Source organism: Cucurbita pepo, chromosome 11 (assembly GCF_057944985.1).
Source record: "Cucurbita pepo subsp. pepo isolate OVF chromosome 11, ASM5794498v1, whole genome shotgun sequence".
Lineage (NCBI taxonomy): Eukaryota > Viridiplantae > Streptophyta > Magnoliopsida > Cucurbitales > Cucurbitaceae > Cucurbita > Cucurbita pepo.
Window position 1 is genome coordinate 2,217,632 of NC_141808.1, and position 21,025 is coordinate 2,238,656.

At 35.1% G+C, this 21,025-nt stretch overlaps 1 protein-coding gene across 1 annotated transcript; it reads left to right on the forward strand.

Annotated features, from left to right (window-relative positions):
- The first annotated feature begins 1,310 nt into the window (after positions 1-1,310).
- Positions 1,311-20,884, forward strand: GYRA (DNA GYRASE A). The gene is made up of 27 exons (XM_023690645.2): positions 1,311-1,889; positions 2,708-2,777; positions 2,879-2,944; positions 5,851-5,952; positions 6,614-6,658; positions 6,748-6,846; positions 6,929-7,015; positions 8,042-8,112; positions 8,701-8,809; positions 8,964-9,026; positions 9,864-9,929; positions 10,265-10,353; positions 12,065-12,113; positions 12,314-12,400; positions 13,031-13,124; positions 13,685-13,755; positions 13,843-13,932; positions 14,685-14,810; positions 14,910-15,067; positions 16,080-16,161; positions 16,251-16,415; positions 16,510-16,611; positions 17,904-18,040; positions 19,512-19,632; positions 19,758-19,812; positions 19,907-20,006; positions 20,335-20,884. Exons 1-27 carry the CDS (start codon positions 1,504-1,506, stop codon positions 20,426-20,428), a joined length of 2,784 nt encoding a protein of 927 aa, XP_023546413.2. The 5' UTR covers positions 1,311-1,503; the 3' UTR covers positions 20,429-20,884.
- Positions 20,885-21,025: the final 141 nt, after the last annotated feature.

Genomic DNA, 21,025 nt, shown 5'->3' on the forward strand with positions numbered 1-21,025 from the left:
CCAGCATCCTCCGACCAATGTGGGAATTCACAATCACTCTCTTGGGGGCCTAGTGTCACGATCGCACTTTTGATGGGAGCGGATTTGCGATTGCGTGTCACTCACTTTTCAAAGACAAGTGAGCTAAGTCAATCGTTATTGCGTCACCTACGGCCAAGCAACGTATGCTCGAGCCTCTGGCCTCGATTTTAAGAGAAGGTTTTAGAAAACGAGAGCAGAGAGATATTTTCGAAAGAGAGATTTTTTAAAGAGACGTTGTATAAGAAAATAAGAGAGAAATAACAACGGTTCGTAGTATATAACCTTGGGTAGGGAGAAGTTGACAACTAGTCGTATTCGCTATAGTACATTCTGATGCATTTCATGTCTGACTGGCCTAGACATGAAATTTCTGAAACGTCATACTTCATAGAAATACGAAAGTAAAATACTAGAATATGAAAATACATAAAGGGTTGGACTTGTCATGGGTATGCGGTTCATGGGCAACATGCCTTAGACGAGCATGACCGTGACACCTAGCATCCTCGCTAGCACACCACCTCATGGCTAGCTTTAATACCATTTGTAACTGCTCAAGCCCAACGCTAGTAGATATTGTTCAATTTTATCTGTTACGTATCGTTGTCATGGGGTCAGTGTCCTCGTTGGCACACTGTCTAGTGTCGACTACAGTTAGTTTATTCTATTAATAGTCATCACTTTCTCCATCGTCACCTTGTTCGTGTTCTCACATGTGTTTTAGTCAAGCTCAAACTCCTCCCAAATAACGTCAGCAAAAACTACCATAGTCGCTACTGTCGTTGATAGTGACAAAGCAATAGTTCATTTGCCCGTGTGTAGATCATACTATGAGAATCAGGTTCATATTTTTTCATAATGATACGTCATCTTACGTGAAATTATTTAGTTGCATTTCTGGGTAACTTTTCTGAATAACTCTCGTACCAATGAGCTATTTTAAAGCACCGTGGACTGTGGGCTCGAATGACCTATGAGTCCAATAAGTTAAATTCGAGCTCGAGCGATATTGAGTCAACTCACTTAATAAGCCCATTTTGGGCTCAATCGAACACTAAGTCCAAATATCACGACCCAATTAGACCAAACTAATATCGAACACAGTGATAAAATATAAACGACGTTATTGAGGTTGAACGTTCACTGTCTCTAAATTTAACTTGAAATACATATTATTCATAATTATATATTTTTTTCAAGTTATATAAAAAAAAAAAAAAAAAAAAAAACGATTTATGGCTTTAAACCGCGAAAAATAAATAAATAAAATAGATATTTTAAAGTGAGAGAAAATTGGGCGGGCGATTCCCAAAAGCCCTAGGGTTTTAGCTTTTACTCTTCACTGTTAACCGCGCAATCCTCGGCACTCTTCCCCACAGAACCACGCTAAATACTCCACCGGATAGCTTCTTCAATGGCAGCTGTGCGACCCATCGTGTAGGTGTAGCAGAAAGCTCTCAGTCTCTTCCGTTGAGCTCTTCCATGGCGTTTTCTTCTGGACTCCGCTTTTCTTCCCTGCTTCGCCATCAATTCGCTCCACCTCATGCATCGTCTCGTTTCGCCAGAATCTATCATGGGCTGTCAGAGCTTCGGTTTCTATCTACTAGCACTTCGAAATCCTCCAGGTCCATCCGGTTGGTGAAATCCCGGCGCAAAGATGAGTCTGTGAAAGAGGAAGGAGTTGGAGGTCAGGATGGAAATGGTAGTGTAATTGCGAAGGATAGAGGTGGGAGTGATGGAAGGATTGTTCATGCATTGCTTCACAAGGAGGCTACTGATGCTTACATGGCTTATGCAATGTCCGTGTTGCTCGGGCGTGCCTTGCCCGATGTTCGCGATGGTTTGAAACCTGTCCACCGCCGGGTTTTGTGAGTCATTTTCCCTCGGACTTTGTAATTACTGTATTTTCCATAGATTCTGATGAAAAATGTCGACAATGTAATTTACGTGAGACCTCCCTTTCTATCATAGCTCTGATGGGTCTGTTTTGAAGTAAAATCTTTCGCGTTTCTCTCTTTCACCAATTTACCAGCAGTTTATTTGTCGCTTGTGTTCATTGGTTCAATATGCACGAAAAACTGTATTTGCTTGAGGTTATGTTGCAATGCTGGTATGTCAATCGGATTGTTCTTGAAGCTTTATACATAAACACGAGAACATCCGAGAGGTCACTCGAGTTGTCGAATGGAGAGACTGGAGACTTCATAACCAAAATATCACCTCTCTCACTGGGTTAGCTATGTCGCCGGAGTTAGGTTTGTTGAGAATATACGGTGGAGAGGGAAATTTTCAAAGCATCAAACCAGTATTTCTTTTATTTTTTTGAAACAGGAAAAGCGAAGCAGTGTTCTTTTAGTTTTTTTGTGCTAGGATTCGCAGTACATTGTATTCATAGAAGAAACGTCCCATAAGCTCTGTTTTCATCGATATTCCTCTCTTGAGATATGATAATCTCTCAAATCTACAACGGATAAGAAGTACTGCATTTAGGCAGACCATCCTACAAACCTACAACAGCTTGTACGCAATCTAGTAAATATTGGAGCAAGATTATTTACTAGCTGTATTGACCTGCATTTAGCTGTAGTCACCTACGATATGAAATATTCTCTGTAGATCTTTTGCATATAGTTTGAGTAAGAATATTCAATAGCTGTATTGACCTGCGGTAAAATTGTGGCTACAGGTTTGCCATGCATGAATTGGGCCTTTCATCAAGAAAACCATTTAAGAAATGTGCAAGAGTTGTTGGAGAGGTTAAATATACGTTTATTCTATGAAGAGATGAGTTCATTTCTCCCTTTAGTCACATGTTATTATCCCTATCTTCAGCTATGATTTTTGATTCTCTTAACAGGTTTTAGGTAAGTTTCATCCGCATGGAGATACTGCTGTGTATGATTCCCTTGTTAGAATGGCTCAGGTAACAGGAAACATTTAATCAATTTGATATTCATTAACTTAAAATGAATTTTCTTTAATATGAAATATGTAGTAACCCAGAATAGATCCAACAGACGAGGGAGTGAGAAGGTATCCTAAAGCAATCATGAGTTATAAATAGCTACCTAATTGATAACAATAGTTTATTTATTTATTATTATTATATTTTTTCACAAAAAACAATTTCATTAATGTGACATCATTGAACAACAGTTTATTTTGTTATTATTATTATTTTTGTAAAAAACAATTTCATGGATGTAACATCATTGACGGTTTTGAGATTGGGAAAACTATTGTATCTGTTTCTCAACTTCAATTTGGACGATACTATCTTCTTTTATTCAGGAAAGGTGGAGTCCTTTCTCATCCTAAACTACATTTTAGCTTTTTTTTTTTTTTTTTTTTTTTTTTTTTTTTTTTTTTTTTTTTGAGGCCATATCAAGGCTCAAAGTCAATAGGGGTAAATGTCATATTTTAGGCTTCGATTGTGACCCTCAGGTGAATAGTTGGGCACGCTTGTTGGTTTCCCTCATCCTACGATGGCTTCTCCCTTGGACATAATTTGGGGACTCTCTTTTTAGAACCTCATGGTGGATAAAGTGAGAAAGAGACTGGGCTTGTGAAAGATTAATTTTTTTTCTAAAGGTGGTAGACTGACCCTTCTCATTCGCTTGATTTTGAGTGGGAGCCCTAACCACTTCTTCTCCCTCCTTATAGTTCCGTGATATATGTGTAAACCTCTTAACAGACTTATGAGGGACTTCTTATGGGAAGGGGTTGACGAGGTTAAAGGCACACGTCTTGTGAGTTGTGAGTTGGTGGAAAAGTTGGTAAATCTTGGGGTTAGAATTAGGGAATTTAAGGAATCGTAACAAAGTCTTGTTAACAAAATGGCTTTGGCCACTTCCCTTGAGTTTGTTACCTTTGGCATAGGATTATAGCATGCACGTATGGTTGTCATCCTTATGAGTGGACAATAGGTGGTGTCAAAGGTACTTCGTACATAAATCTTTGGAAAGAAATTGCAAATGAGCCCCCTTGTTTCTCTCACCTTGATCATTGCTTTGTGGGTACTTTAGGGAGGATTGGTGGGTGGGGGACAGACCCCTTTGCTTTATGTTCCCCTGATTATATCATGTGTCCTCCATGAAAAACCGGTTTGTGGCTAATGTCTTGGATCATTTTGACCGCTCTTTCTCTCGTTTGCTCCGTTTTGGTTACTCTTTGTCTAATAGGGAAATGTTGGAAATCACGACTTTCTTATCTTTGATTAGAGAGTTCTAACCTTATTGGAGGCTTTTCTTATAGCTCGTTTGTTGCTTGTTGGACCCTTCTCCCCTCAGTGAAGTCGTTCTTTCTTCTATTTGGAATGTGGGAGTTTCAAAGATGGTTAAATTCTTTGCTTTACAGGTTTTCCATAGAAGAGTGAACACTTAAAAAAAAAAGACTTCCTTTTGGACCATTTTGCTAGCAGAAGAAGACTTAGATCATATCCTTTGGAGCTGTTCGTTTGCTTGATCAATTTGGATTTTTTTTGTTTTTTGTTTTTTTGTTGTTGATGTGTTTGGATTCCAATTAGTCAAATATAAGGACTATAAAGAGATGATCAAGGAGTTCCTCCTTTATCCAACGTATGAGGAGAAGGGGGTTTTTGTGGCATGCCGGGGTTTGTTCTCTTTTGTGGGGGTCTTTGGTGGAGAGGAACAATAAGACTTTTAGAGGAGTTGAGAGGAACCCTAATAATGTTTGGACCGTTGTTAGGTTCAATGTTCTTTTCGGGTGTTGGTGACAAATTCTTTTTATAATTACTCATTAGGTTTCATTCGTCTTGATTGGATTCCTTTCTCTAGTTGGTCTCCCTTATGCGAGCTTATTTATTATCATTTTTTTGGGATGCCCTTGCGTTAGTTCATTTTTTTCTCCATGAAAGTTGGGTTTCTCATACGAAAATTTCAAAATGAAACAATGGAGGAAAAATGAGAAGGCAAGGAACGTTTAAAGAAGAAAGACAAAAATGAGACTAATATGAAAAGAAACACAAGGAGTGCTTGAAGAAGGAAAGAAAGAAAAACCTTGATTCTAACAAGCCCAAGAAGCAGCCTCCTCCTTTGTGCCACAACAGAACGAGGAAAACTAGATGGAAGGAGAAGCCTGCAGTTAAGAAGAAATTTATACGAGTGAAATGGAAGAAATTAAGAAGTTGGAAGAATTTTTTTTTTTTGGAAAGGAGGTCTCCATCTTTGATCACTTGCATCCTTGCTTCTGCAATGTGGTCTTTTTTCTGCAATGTACTGGATGGCAGTGAGCCCTGCCCATAACATTAACAGTACCTTCTCTTTTGTGAAGGTCATCCTACCTAATGGTTGCGTGTTCAAATATTCAGGTGAGTTTAGTAAGGATAATCCTTGATGACCAATGAATTTCACTTCCCTCCACCGGGAGAGTTTATAAATAAATACTGATCTTTGTGAAAAGTTGAGAAAATGAGTGACTTGTGCTTCCCCTAAGTTGAGGCAGAAAAACCTTAATAAGGCATATATCCACGATCTGAAATACCAGCATGACGAATGCTGACTTGGAACGAAATGACAAACCAAAGTTGAGGTCATTTGACAAAGTTTATGATGGTTGTTGAACTTAAATTTCTTGTTAAGTTCCTGCCGTGTTTTTTTTTCCCTTTCTACACAACTCATTCTAGTTCTTTGGCTTTTTACTACTGAATGGTTTCTGGTATTAGACAATTTTCTTTCATTTTTTAAGTGAACAAACAATTTAATTGATCAAATGAAATCACAAAAGGGAGACCTATCCTTCATTATTATATTTTTGTCACTTTTATTCGTAGTTTTAGTTCTAATTCTCGTAGTCTTGTGCTATATACAGGATTTCTCTTTAAGGTGCCCACTCATCCAAGGCCATGGAAATTTTGGTTCCATTGATGCAGATCCTCCTGCTGCCATGCGGTATACTGAGTGCAGATTGGAAGTATGTTTAAATATGTTTGCTTCTTCAGAGAATTATGTTCTTTGAAGATATGAAAAGCCATTTTGTCATGCTTTAGTTACCTACTTTTCATCAACCTCTTGTTCATCACCGGGGAAGTATAAAGAAAATCTTTTGTCACTGGGATAGTATAAAGAAAATCATCATAGAAAGTAAAGTTGTTGGCTGAAGATGGAATGCATATATTTTTCTTGAGCCTTTTCCTATATTTTGTTCAAACATCGGTAATTTTTGGAAAGTGTCAATCTTTTTGTCATAATCGTTGTTTAGGATCTAAAATATCTTATCTGGTATAAAGCATCTGTGTTTTCTTGTGGGCTTGTTGGATTATCAATGAAGTCCCGTAATTTGCTTTTTGGCTCACAATTAACTCCAAGATGGGGGGGCGAGGGGTGTTAGAGTTTGAGACGTGTGGAAATTTGCCCCAAGGTCTTGGTTCAAACAGTTTGGTGTAAAATTTTATTATTTAGAACCTTGTTGTCTCTCTAAGTTGGCCATGATGTGCTTGAAGGAACCTCTTCGGTGATTACAGTGAGGGTAGGACCGTGTCACTGGATTACTAGCTTAAATGGAAACTTTGATTCATCACATGTTTCTTCATACAACTGGATGCTCATCATGTGTTGTATTTCTGATCCTGTAGGCACTTACAGAAGCAATGTTGTTGGCTGACTTAGAGCTGAATACGGTTTGTTCTATATTGTACTTTTTTTAAAAAGTTATTCATTATTTCTGTCACCATTTTTTTTTAATGTGTATTTTTTTTGCTTTGTGTAGGTGGATTTTGTTCCAAATTTTGACAGTTCCCAAAAGGAACCTTCACTTCTACCAGCTCGGCTCCCAACTTTGTTGCTGAATGGTTCCTCAGGGATTGCGGTGATCCATCTGAGTTTTCTTTCTTTTTCCCGCTTCTCACTAGTTTTTTCTTTGACATTCTAATTTAGAGGAAAATACCCAGGTTGGAATGGCAACCAATATTCCACCACATAATCTTGGCGAGTTAGTAGATGCACTCCGTGTTCTTATTCATAATCCGGAGGCTACAGTAAGTACTCTGTCTCTTTCTCTCTCTCTCTTCCTAGATATTCCGTTTTGGAAATTGACTTCTTGTTCCAGCCCTCCTGAATATTTGTTATGAGTAGTGTGTGATGAACCGCATGCTGTATTACTATTGCACAATAAATTTTGGAAACGCTCTCTTTGGTTCTTGAAGAACCTTCTTTTTTTAATTATTTTTTTGGAGTACAACAAGTGGGGCATGAAGATTTGAAGCTTTGACTTGAAGGGAAGGAGTAACATGCCAATTACTGCTGAGCTATTCTCACTTTGACGGTTATGGGAGGACTTTAGAAGCCAAATATAAAAATATTTTTGTTTCTTTAGATAACAGTAGATAAAAAATATTTTTCTATAGGTTAAATTACTTGTGTCTAGCAGGTTCCTTAACTTAAAAAAAGTATCTAGCAGGTCCCAATACTTCCATTTTTTGTCCAATAAGTTCGTAAATTTCAAAGAAACGTCAAATAGGTCAATAATAACAAGATTTAAGATTAAAAGTTCAAAGATTTATTAGATACAAAATCATAAGTTTAGGGAGTTTTTAGACACTTGAAATTTTGAAAATTTATTTGACACAAACCTTATAGTTTAGGGATTGAACTTGTGATTTAATCTTTCTTTTATTATAGAGAAGAATGCAAATGATTTATTATTTTTTCTAGATGTAAATCAGATTTCCATGAATATGTTTAGAGTTGTAGATTTTAAACTTATCTTGGATTTTATTTTATTTAATTATTTATTTTTTGAGTATCGTATCTTTGTAAATTAACATTTCATTGATTTCATTAATGAATGGAAATATGTTAACATTTTCTCTTTACGGTGAAGCCAACTAGGCATCGAACTCTTCTAATATGGCCCGGACACTCATGGATATATATATATATATATATATATATATATATATATATATATATATAACTCTTCTAATATCAGAGTTCAATCTATCACTGTGCATTTCCTCATTTCTTCTTTGCAAGTTCATTAATTTTCTTTTTCTTTGTTAAAGTTGCAAGAATTGTTGGAATACATGCCTGGACCCGACTTTCCGACCGGAGGATTAATCATGGGAATCAATGGGTAAGATTCAGCATTTTATTCCCTTTATGAACAATTTTTTATTTCATTTCTTTTGTCACACTTGCACCCTTCCGGTCCTACTAAAAAAGAAGCCTCATTTAGGAAAGCTTTGACAACCCGTTTAGTGTACATACAATCTAACATTCTTTTTTTTTTCTTTTTTTTCCTTCCATTTTCTTATGGTGCAGAATATCAGAATCACTTCTAGCGCTTGTTAATTAAGTAATTAATTATTTTTAGAACTTCAAATCTCTAATTGTCTCTCCAATCGTTTTTGCCATCTCCCCATGCACTCTAAAGTTGCATTGTGAATTTAGAAAGAAAATGAGAAGAAAATGAGGATGGAGTGGTCTTTCAATCGGAAAAGTAATTTCATTCATGCTTTAGTTCCTAAAAATGATATTTTCACATTTTGCAAGAAGTAAAAAATTTCTAGAAATGAATAAATATCTTTTTGTTCTGGAAAAACAAACTTTGTCCATTTCAATTAGCAATTTGTAAAATGTAAGCTACCTGAAACTAGTCACAGAAATATTTATTGTTGTTTTGCTTCTTAAGATCATCCTAATAGTTGTTTATCTTGTCAAGTATTTTAGAAGCATATCGAACTGGACGTGGACGCATTACAGTTAGGGGGAAAACTGACGTTGAGCTGCTCGATTTAAAAACTAAACGAACTGCAGTTATTATAAAGGAGGTGAGTATCGTGGCGTTTCTGTATAGTGTTGGATATATCTCTTTTAACATGTATGACTTTTAAACGGTGGAACTTTTGTAAATTATGAAGTACCTTTTAAATGGCGGAATTAAATGTTATTTATTATTATTATTGTTTTTTAAATGGAATGCAGATACCTTACCAAACAAATAAATCTGCTTTGGTGGAGAAGATAGCGGAACTTGTGGAGAACAAGGTGATGCTGTGAGGAAAATTGTATTACCACATGTTTATGTGTTTATTTTGGTTGGCTGAAAATTAATCGATATAAACATTTTCCCATGTTTTTATTATATATTTGTTTGTGGTTCTTTTAGGTGTTATTAGGTGTAATTAGATGGACATTAATAAAACTATTTAAATTAATCGATATAGACATTAAAACTTGGCCTTTTCTTGTGAGTTGGTTCGGGGTTGTTTTGTGTTTATCTATATTGCTCTTTGCCCTTTTCTTCTGTTTCTTTTGTTTTGGTTGCTTTATATACATACACGCACAATTTGTTTGTTATTTTTTTAAAAGAATAAGAAACAAAATTTTTCATGTATGAAATTTAGGAGAAAGAGAAGAGAAAGACTCCAATCTAATGGAGTCACAATAAGCATCTCCAATTAGACAAAAGAGTAGAAATACTATGGGTGGAAAATAGGGAATTCAATTTACTTTAAGATGGAGAAAGGAATAGAACACTAGAAAAAAGTCTGGATAGGTTTTGCTTGTGAACCAATAGTTGATTTCTTTCAATCCAAACCGATTACAAAAAAGCACGAACAAGATTCTTCCAAAGGATCTCCTTTTCCTTGAAAGGATGGTCCAAAAGGAAAAGATTAAGAAGAATGTAGGGTTTCTTTGGAAAAACACCAGCCAGTTGGCATTTCATTTTAAGAATCATAGAAACTAAATTTCTAAGTCGGCTATTGTGTGGTAGAAATTAAATTTTCCCTGGTCATGATGTAAGTCTCCATCCTTGTTAATTGTAGTGTAATTTATTATTATTTTTAAATATATATTTAATGTCCTAATTTTTATGAACAGACACTGGATGGTATAGCTGACATTAGAGACGAGAGTGATCGGTCTGGAATGCGGATTGTAGTTGAGGTAAAAATGATGTTGAATATTATGCTTTCCTTATCACTATATGACCTATTATAATATCTAGCAACTTCTACACAAAGTTCTTGGCAACCAATTTTTGTAAAGTTGAACAGTTGTTGAGATTAGTCGAGGCGTGCGACCTAGATCCTCGCAAATTAAATTGTAATTTTTACACCAACTAAACAAAAAACGTCCTTTGCAGCTTAAAATCTACAGTTAAGGTTTAAGAGGAAAAAGTTCATATGAATTTCTTTGTCATGTGTATATTTATTGCCCTAGAAAATATAGGGAGTGGACGATGCTTGTTAGACTGACAAGTTCTGTAATCTTCTTTACAGCTTAAGCGAGGAGAGGATCCACTAATTATTCAGAATAATTTATATCGTCTTACAGCTCTTCAGTCTAGTTTTAGCTGCAATATGGTGGGGTGAGTGGATTGTCCTTACAGTTGACCTTTAAATTTTCATTAATATATTCTCGTTGATATTTACTTTAATTTCTTTGTCGATTACAAATACCATATAATGTGATTCCATTTAATGACAAAATTTGAATCAGTTTAATGATTATCTCAAATCCTTTAGAGTGATTATATTGAGCAATACTTCACTTCTATCTGTTAAAGTGAAGCTAAGAGCATCACATTCTCTTCATGATTCAATAACAGCACAGGCTGTTACCAAAACAAAGCTACGATTTCATGCACAAAAGAATAGAAAGTATTACTCAACTTAAGCTATTTGAAAAATAAATATTATTTAAATTGATGGGAATAGTGAAATCCTAGCAGACAAGGGAGGGAGGACTTCGCCTGTTTTCGGTGAAGGAAAAGAACAAAGCTCTCCTAGCAAAACAGATATGTAGATATCCATCATGAAGAAAATGCCTTGTGTAGTACACTTCTAAAGGTTAAATATCCTTGTACATCATGTACAAACCGACCCCTACATCTTCTGCAAAGAGCCATGGAAGTACATAAAAAAACACCAAAACATCATCACCAACTGAATTTGCCATAGGGTGGGTGATGGAAGAAGCACATCATTTTAGACTGACTCTTGGATTGAAAACACAATGCTATCCATGTGGTATCCACTTTTGTACATACTCTATTTTAAAAAAGAGCCACGATCAAAGGAACATGGAATGATGACAACAATTTTTGAGACCTGAAGCTTGGTAGGAACCTAAAGGATGAAGCCACGATATGGGCTGAATTAAGCCTTGATCTTGCCCCAGTTGTGTTGGCTGATGAAGTAGACTTATTGACTTGGCTTCCATGCGCTAAGGGGGCTTCTTTACAATTTTTTTTGATGATGGACATAGGGAAAAATGTAGAAGCAATAAATTCCACCCTAGCAAAAACAATATGGAAAGGAAATTACCCTTCGAAAGGTGAATTTTTCCTTTGAGAAATAGTGCATAAAGCCATTAGCTTTAGTGAAAATCTTCAAAAGTGATCAGAATTTATGGACAAAGATTCTCAATATCTTTGGATGATATCTCACTTTTCCCAGGGAGGTAAAGGATTTATTGGACATGGCCTTAACGTACCACCCACCTCAAGAATACAAAAGCCCTACTATGGAATAACCTCACCATGGTTTTCTTTTGAAATTTGTGGAAAGAAAAAAAAATCAAAGAGTATTCACGGAAAAGACACAAACTTATACAAGCTCTTCGATAAATGATGTTTACCACGAGATCTTGGTGCAAATTGTCTAATATTTTTTTTCCTACAGTCATACTTCCCTCGTTGTAAATTGGGAAGGTGTTTTGCAAACATCATGTATAATACATCCCTTTTGTGAATTTCAAACATCAATGAAATTGTCTCTTATAATGGGAATAGTTTAATTTGATTTCTATTTAAAATAAAATATTATCTGAATTTTCAAGGTAAAATTAGTTATTTTTTTTTAAATTAAAAAAATGATAAGAGTTATCAAACATAGTCCTATTACTAAGTTTGTAATTGGAAATATTCTTAGCCACATATTTGAATCTCATTTCTGGAATCACAGTTAAACCTTAATTTTCTTTGAAATGATGCACTCTTTGTTGTGCTAATTTGTGGATATAATGTTTCTGTTTTGAGACTTCCCTTCCAAGTAATGCAACTTTAAATTTTCTTGCAGTATTATTAATGGACAACCTAAACTCATGGGCCTGAAGGAATTACTGCAGGTAAACTTTCACATAATTCGTTTTACTTCTTTCCTTCGACTGGATATGTGATTTTTCCGGTGCCATTTATAGTTGTTTCTTTGAGGCATACGACTTTGTAAGAAATGGTTCTTTGAGGCATACAACTTTTTCTTCTAATTTATGATTGATTGAGATGAGGGTAACTTGTTTTTTGCTTTTTTTAACGGAGTAAATTCCAGGCATTTTTGGAATTCCGGTGTTCTGTTGTAGAGAGACGAGCAAGGTTTAAGCTATTGCAGGCACAAGAGAGAAGACACATTGTTGAGGTCTGTTACTGTCTCACCTAATGACATTGCCATGGTATTATTGGGCGGACATATCTTAAAGATGCCCTTTTTTTATTGAAAAAAGAATGAAACCAATTCGCTGATTAATTTGCTTCCCGGGAGCTTGTTCTTTGTTGTATAAAGAAAGCATTTTCTTATTGATCTGTTTTATTTAATTGAATGCAGCCAGAACTTAAAATATTTGGTCTTAGTTTATGCGTAAAATGCAATTTTGTTAAAGATTATTGTATCACAGAGTTAAAATAACATTGATTATGTAAATTATCAGGTTAAAACGAAGTGGATAAATTGTTGAAATGTTTTGGAGAGCAAGTTTTTGGGATTTGTTGTGTACTATTTATAAGAAATGTCATGCTTATGTTTCAAATAATTAGATTTCTTTTATTTCCCTGCTTGCCTTTATGTTTCTTTTTAATGTATAGATTCTTATTCAAAGAAATCCCATCTATATATTATATTCATACCATTAACCTTTTTCTTTTTGTGTCAACATTTGGTAAATATTAATGAGAAATTCTCTCAATTCTAAAGCAGTATTTTGCTTTCAGAGGTTTTATTCTTCTCTGATGTTTTCTTGTAGTTTACGTAATATTATGACTCTGTTTGTAGGGTATTGTTATCGGACTTGATAATTTGGATAAAGTGATTCAGTTGATAAGGGAAGCTTCCAGCAATTCTGTTGCATCTGCTAATCTGAGGGCTCGTATGTTTCTAGAAATCTCAATTTTCTTCATTTAATGCTTTTTTAGTTGGTGGCATCGCCCCATTGGTGCTTTTTTAATGAGCTGTGATTATTGTTAATTTGATTTCATTATTTTTCTTTCGGTGCTCTCTCTCTCCTCTTTCTTCTTCTTTGTTTATTTCGTTCTTCCTTTATATTTTTCATTTTTACTTTTTCTAATTAATGGGAAACCGACAACAAGAGGTAAAAAGAGAGGCCACCTAAAAGAAAGGGTCTGGTCAAAACCAGGAGCACAAAATTCGCAACATTTGAAAAATAACCCAATAAAACAGAGATAACTACGAAGTATATTTGAAACTGAAAGGCTACTAAATATAAGCATTAAAATGCACCAAATTCCTTATATAACCTATGGTTGGATATTATATTTATTTTTTTATATAACCTAACTTGGATATCAATTTATTTTTACTTATTCACATATTTTGATTGCTGACTCTTAATTACTCAAGGCAGATTCTTTCATTTTTGTGATGTAAATTAGTCTGAAATTACTACTGTTCTCCTTTTCCTTACTGCAGAATTCAGCCTTTCTGAAAAACAAGCTGAAGCTATATTGGACATTAACCTTAGGAGACTTACACACCTCGAGGTTTGAAGTTGGCATGCTAATCATGCTATTGTCTCCTGTGGACTCTTTTTAATTGCATCAAATGAGTTATTTTGATCTCTTTTTCAGAGGAAGAAGTTTATTGATGAAAGTAAATCCTTAATGGAGAATATTTCCAAACTAGAGGAGCTGTTGTCTAGCAGGAAGAACATTCTGCAGGTATGCTGCCAAATATTCCTTTAGTGGAAAATGGGTATATACTTAAACTTAAGGTATAGTCTAACTGAAATCATTTGCATAGTTGCAAAACTGGATACAAAGGATGGGAAATGTTACGTTATAATATGGACACATTATGGTGACATAGAGGCTAAACATGTAATTTGGTCCATGATGTTTACAGCAAACTATCAAATTAGCCTCTAATTTTATCTTAAAAGCATTAGAGAATTTCAGTGAAGTCCCTGATAATGACATTTGTAAAGAAATTAAATATATCCTCTAGAAATTCACTTTTCTCAAAATCTTTCTCAAACCTCTAATTTCTGAAATTTTCATATATTTTTCATATAGAATAAATTATTTATATTTTTAAACTATGTACCCAAATAGAAGTCTTTGCTTTATTTTGCGCTTTGCACTTATTTCCCTGGGAGGTAATTCAACTTTTTGTGCATCCGGTGCCTCAAAGTCATGGCATTTACTTACCATTCCAATGAAAGATGAACGGTTCTGTGCCTGTCCCAAAAAAAAAAAAAAAAAAAAAAAAGAATACACTTTAGAAGACAGATTTAATCTTATTAGTTTCCAACAACCGCCTCCCCTTCCTGACTTGTAATGCCTAAATCTACCATCCATACAACTTGCTTAGAATTGTAGCTCTTTTTTTATCTGTCAATTCATATGGTACGCTTGTGGCCTTTATTATTGAGTTAATTGATTCTCATCTTCCCTCTTTTTTGAAATTCTAGGTAATAGAACAAGAAGCAATTGAGCTGAAAAATAAGTTTCCTAGCCCTAGGCGTTCTATTTTGAAAGACACTGATAGTGGTCAACTTGAAGACATCGATGTCATTCCAAATGAAGAGATGCTTTTGGTAAGTGTCCCAGTTCACTCATTTTCATTATATGGCTTTATCTTCCCTCATAGTACTTTTTAGACCAATTTTTATGTATGTATAAATTATATCTCTCAGGCACTTAGTGAAAAAGGATATGTTAAGCGGATGAAACCCAGCACCTTCAATCTTCAGCATCGTGGAACAATTGGAAAATCTGTTGGAAAACTGAGAGTTAATGATGCAATGTCAGATTTTATTGTTTGTCGTGCACATGACCATGTTCTGTATTTCAGGTACTTTTTATTTAACTTTTTAAAATGTTTTCATTAAGTCAACTTATAAATGGCAGTATTTTCACATTTGGATGAGAATTTACTGGTAAGCTGGAATTCAGAATTGGTAGTTGCCTGAAAGATCACCTGTACATTTCCTGCTGATCTTGCAGTTGAGAAATGGTAAATTGGCATTTGGATGTAAATCTCCTGGAGGTTCCAGGCTGATACATATTGCCCGCTGATTCATAATCCTCATTATATTCAATTTAGTATGTCATTACTTGTTACTAGTTGCAATTGTGTAATGTGCAACACTTTCTTGTTGGTCAGTGTTTTTGAAACTTCCATCATTTGAAGTACATATACTATAATAGTATGTCATAATGAAAGCTACCGAAATATATGTCTATTATTTAAGCCTCTAATCCATGCAAGCGCTATTTGAGTGGGGATAACCAGATGAGAGTATAGAAAGGTCTGAATCCAGATTGTTTTTCCAGCTTCTTTTAGTGTGGCTTCTTTTGTGGTTTCATTTCTCTTAAACAAAGATGTATTACACATTTAAATAGCTATGTTAAGCCTTCTCTTTTAGAGTTGTACCCCTACAAGTCCATGTTATCAGAATGTGTATTCGATTCAATTGGATGTCTAATTTTTTTTTTTTTTTTATTTTTATTTTATAGTTTACAGGCCAATAGTCCAGTCATCGAAAATCCTGTAATTTTATGTTTTTAATATATTGAAGAGAAAAGTCTGCTTTTCCCCAACAAAGTTTCTTCTAGACCGTCTATCAATTTATTAGTTCTCTCTATCATTTTCTTACAAAAAAGTTCTGTCAATCATCTTAGTTCTTTTGATGTATTTAGTAATTGATATGTTTTTTTCTTGTTTCCATTTGACATAAAATGAGAAAACAGTTTTTACTCTATTCACTCTTAGCTTTATGTTGTAAAATTCTTTTATGGTCTTCAATTGTATTGCCTTTTGTTTAAATATCATATAATACTAATGGAGAAGCTACTTTCCGTAGTGATAAAGGTACAGTCTATTCATCTCGAGCCTATAAAATTCCAGAATGTGGCCGAACTGCTACTGGCACTCCAATTATTCAGGTATTTATAGCTTCACTTTTCTTCATTGAAAACTTCAAAAGTTGGTTATTTCTTAAATATTGATCAATCTTCTTTCATGATGGAGCTAGATCCTATCTTTATCAGAGGGAGAGAGAATAACCTCCATTATCCCTGTGAGTGAATTCGTTGAAGACCAGTTTCTACTAATGCTCACAGCAAATGGTTACATCAAGAAAGTATCGTTGAACTTCTTTTCATCAATCAGAACAACTGGAATTATAGCTATTCAATTGGTTTGTTCCCTTAATGATGCTCTGGTCTTGCCTTCTTAGTGTTATTCTTAACTGAACGTCGAACGCCTATCAAGACTTATGAACTATTTTGTAGGTGAATGGTGATGAGCTGAAATGGGTCCGCTGTTGCACAAATGATAATCTTGTGGCAATGGCTTCTCAGAATGGGATAGTCATTTTAAGTTCTTGTGATATTGTAAGTCATTGCACGCAACCCCTGGGCTCTGGCCCCTAGGCTATTATTTTGTGGCTTTGTTTTTTAAAATATTTGTGAGTTTCTTAACTGGACACGGCTGCTTCCAATGGTTCAGCTGAAATCGGGCTGTTTTTTGTTTATATTTTTTTAAAAAAGAAACAAACCAAATCTCATTCAAGAAAGAATCCAAACAACAATACAACCTAATGGACGTCCCCATCTTTCAACAAAGAGCCAAAGGAAAGCCCAGAAAGAGTAGTTACAAAAAAGCTTGTGATGGAAACTCCAATTTGAGGCCATGAAAGGTACATAAACACAAAAAGTTCAAAAGAATTTGATTTATCAGTAAGTGTCCTTGCATTCCTTTTCTTCAATATAATCCAAAAAAGAGCTCCAGAAGCGTGGCCTTAGCCTTGAACCACTATTCTTAAAGAATTTCTGGGACCCACTCCTCTAGCTGGTTTGAGCTGCACCAAATCATACGAAACTATTTTCAAATAAAATTTCAGGCTTTATAGGCAAAACAGCGTAGTCTACACTGAAAAAAGAAACTGGAGAAGGATTCCTCCCTTCAATTATATAACACTGGACTGAAAGAACTCCAAAATTATGCTGTTTACCCTCATACTTGACTTTCTGTAGCATTATGGAAACCCAAAGAATATGATTAAATAGAAACATACTAAGTGTTTTCTTTATTTATTTATTTTTTATTTTTTTAATTTAAGAAATTGATTGAGATAGATGAAAGGATACACGAGGGCATATATAAAAATGAGTCCATGTACATAACCCCCGCTCTCAGTTACAGAAAGGGGCCCAATCCAAAAGAATGCGGCTAAGCTAATAGTTAGAAAAAACCCGCATTAATGACACCCGCAAAGAAGATTTAAATACCCAAAGAACATCCCCATATTGCTTTGTGCATGGAAAATTCTACTATTCCTCTCAAGCTAGATGCTCCACAGCTGAGCCAAAAATAAAACAAGATTGCCAAAGAACCATTCCTTTGTCGTAAAAAGGAGGATTCAAGAGCACCTCCGCAAACATTGAACAACACCCTTGTTTTCTACCTTTTCTTTTGTCTAATGTCAATCGAGCAAAGTATGAACTTATCCAACACTTGCATAATAATCTCAATTCTAATGGAATTCCTAAAAAATCTGTTTATCAATAATATTATGTGATATTCTGTTGCTAATTTCATTTGTCCTTGCTCACTTGGGCCTTTTAACTCTTGCTCTTGATATCAGTTTCACCATGTGACATTCTTGCACTTGCAAATTTCTCAGATTCGAGCACGAGGCAGAAACACCAGGGGTGCAGTGGCCATGAGGCTAAAAGCTGGGGATAAGATGGCCAGCATGGATATAATCCCAGCTTCAGTGTGGAATGATTCAGAAAGGATTCCAACAACTCCACTTAGTAGGTAAATAACTTATTGTGCCATATTAATTGGAATATTTAATTTATATCAAATTTTTATGGTAGATTTTTTGTAAGGTGGATTCGTTTTGGGTAAAATGAAACGTGTACAAAATAACCCACAATTTATATCGGGCTTACAATAAGCCCTAAATTCTAGATAACCTAAAAATTAGAATCATTTTACAAAAAGAAAAAGACAAGGAGCATTGTGAAGAAGCAGGCAGGTCTGCTGCTCATACAATGCCCTTGACTTTGCTTTGAGAACTCAAAAGTTCGTTCTCGTTGATAAGTCTGCAGTGTTTCAACATTTGTAAGGTACCAACAGAGGGCCTCAATGATTTTTATGGTCTTGTGATTATGCTTCAGAAATTTGGATCTGTTTGTTTCAGACCTCTAGCATCAACGTAGTTTGGCCTCAAGTTTTCAGTTCTATGTTTGAGTGGAGTCATTGTGTCATTCACCCTTTAGTAAAAATAACCTTTTTTTGTGGTGAGAAGGAATTTTTTCTTCGCTTTCGTGTCTTTGGGGAGAGAGGAACAATAGAGTGTTTGGAGGGGTGAAGCGGTCTAGAGAGGCAGTTTGGTCCCTTGTTAGGCTCCATACCTCCCTCTAGGTTTTAGTGAGTAAGGACTTTTGTCATTGTTCATTAGGTTTCATCTTAAGTTTGACTTGTTTGGGGCAGTAAATATAAGCAGAGTAGGAATAGAAATAGCCGACGTATTTTTAATTAATATAACTTTTGAGTATAGCCAACCTATGGAAAGAATAGAGATAAGTGAACAATTGGTCATATCTCCCATTCTTCAAACTTTTAAGAGACCCTGTCTGAGTATCCACATGGCACCACATCATTATTACATAGATACCAAGGTTAAATCCATTGTAGAGTTTTCTTTGAGTTCAACATGGGAGGTGGAGAACTCGAATATTGATCTCTTGGTTGAGGGTTAACCTAGCGAGTTAAGTTGCTCAAGTTAATTGCATTGAATAATTGTGTTAGAGAAGTTGTAGTTTTCCAATTACGAGGAGTATTGGAGTGAAGAAATGGAGAGTATTATGTATAGGCACGCATGATTGAATACACTAGAGTAATCTGTAGTTTTAAGATACCTGATAGGTCGATCTGATCTTGGGATTTAGAATTGGTTGTCTCTGAACGCATGCTGCCATTTACTTCCTGTTATACTGGACTGGACTTGGAAGATATGAGATATTCAGTAAATGTTTCTCGAATAACTTCATTTATCTTAACCACAATTAATTCAGAAACGTAAATGATACGTGGCGAAAAAACCCAATGCCACTTGTTGCTTAAAATCTTGGTCTCCAATATTAGTCTATCCAGTACTGGGATACAAATTATATTTTAGCAATTTCGATTATTAGGAACTTACTACAAATAACGAGCACTTAATGACGTTCACTGTTTGATCATTATGTAAAATCTTAACCCTTAGCTTTGTTGTTTCCAGCGCCAAGGGCTCTAATGGTCCATGGCTCTTATTTGTGTCTGAAAGTGGATTTGGAAAGCGAGTTCCATTGAGCAGTTTCCGCTTGTCCCCTTTGAAAAGAGTTGGTGTGATTGGATACAAGGTACCTCTAATTAGTTCTTTTTTTTTTTTTTTTTTTTTTTTTTTAATTACTGAATTGTTAAAGGTACTTGTCTTTGGTTAAGACGCTTCTTTATCTGATTTGCTTTATTTTGTTATTGCCATAAGTTTTCCTTGGAGGATCGCTTGGCAGCTGTTTTTGTAGTTGGATTCACGTTGGCAGGTCATTGATCAACCATTTTTCAGAATTTTTCCCCTTGAACAGCTTTGTCTTTTATTTTCCTTTTTTTCTTATTACAAATTATGCTTATTTACAGAGGATGGTGAAAGTGATGAACAAGTAGTTCTAGTAAGCCAAAGTGGTACAGTCAATAGAATTAAGGTTCGGGATATTTCTATACAATCTCGCTATGCCAGGTAAATACTAGTTGGTGCTTATTATTTGGTTAAAATGTTATTTTCCCTGCTAAATTTCAAGGTGCATATTATTTGGTTAAAATGTTATATTCCCTGCTAAATTTCAAGGTGCATATTATTTGGTTAAAATGTTATATTCCCTGCTAAAGTTCTAGGTAAAAATCAGAGTGACTCATCCACTATTTGATCTCAACTCTTTGATTGGCTTTATGACAAATCCACTATTTGATCTCAACTCTTTGATTGAATGCACTTCTAGTGTCAACTTGAGTTTAAGGATTTCAACAACGTGTTCCTTTTACACCATTTTTTTAAATGCCTGTTTCAGGGGCGTTATTTTGATGAGGTTGGATTATGCTGGAAAGATCCAGTCCGCTTCTTTGATCTCAGCTACGGATACAGAGCCCGAGGAAGAAGCTTAAAATGCTCGCCTAGATTAACATGGCCTATCTATTGTCCTAATCATTGAGATCTTCCATGTTTGTAGAGTGCTGCAATTTCATTTGCCTATCCTTACCCCTCCTATATGGTGAAGGGGTTGACACATCAGCGGTGTTATTTTGTAGCCAAAATCAGTTATTCAATCTTTCTGAATGGTCAAAAGTTCATAACAGACTTGGGCTGCCTTCAACTCATCATCAGGTGGTCGATGAATTTGCGAAGTGTGCAAGACTCACTATATGCTTTGTTTTGGTAGGGCCATTCTGTATAGGGGATTGCCTTTTTTTTCTTTCTTTTTAAATTTAAATTTGTCCGAGTGTGGGTGATTACTTGAAAAACTTCGCCTGTGACTTATTGGAATACTTGTCTACTTAGATGTTGTAATCTTAAACTTAGAATTTTGTCAGCTATAAATTTGATCCATGGGATCATTTCTACTCTGGACTCTGAACAACCATTATTTTAATTGCAATTCTGATCAATATCTGATTGTACTGTGCGCTATTTGACTGACTATGGAAAATCGTCGGTACAAAAAAATGATCTTCGAATCTAATCCTTCCATTTCTAAAAAAATG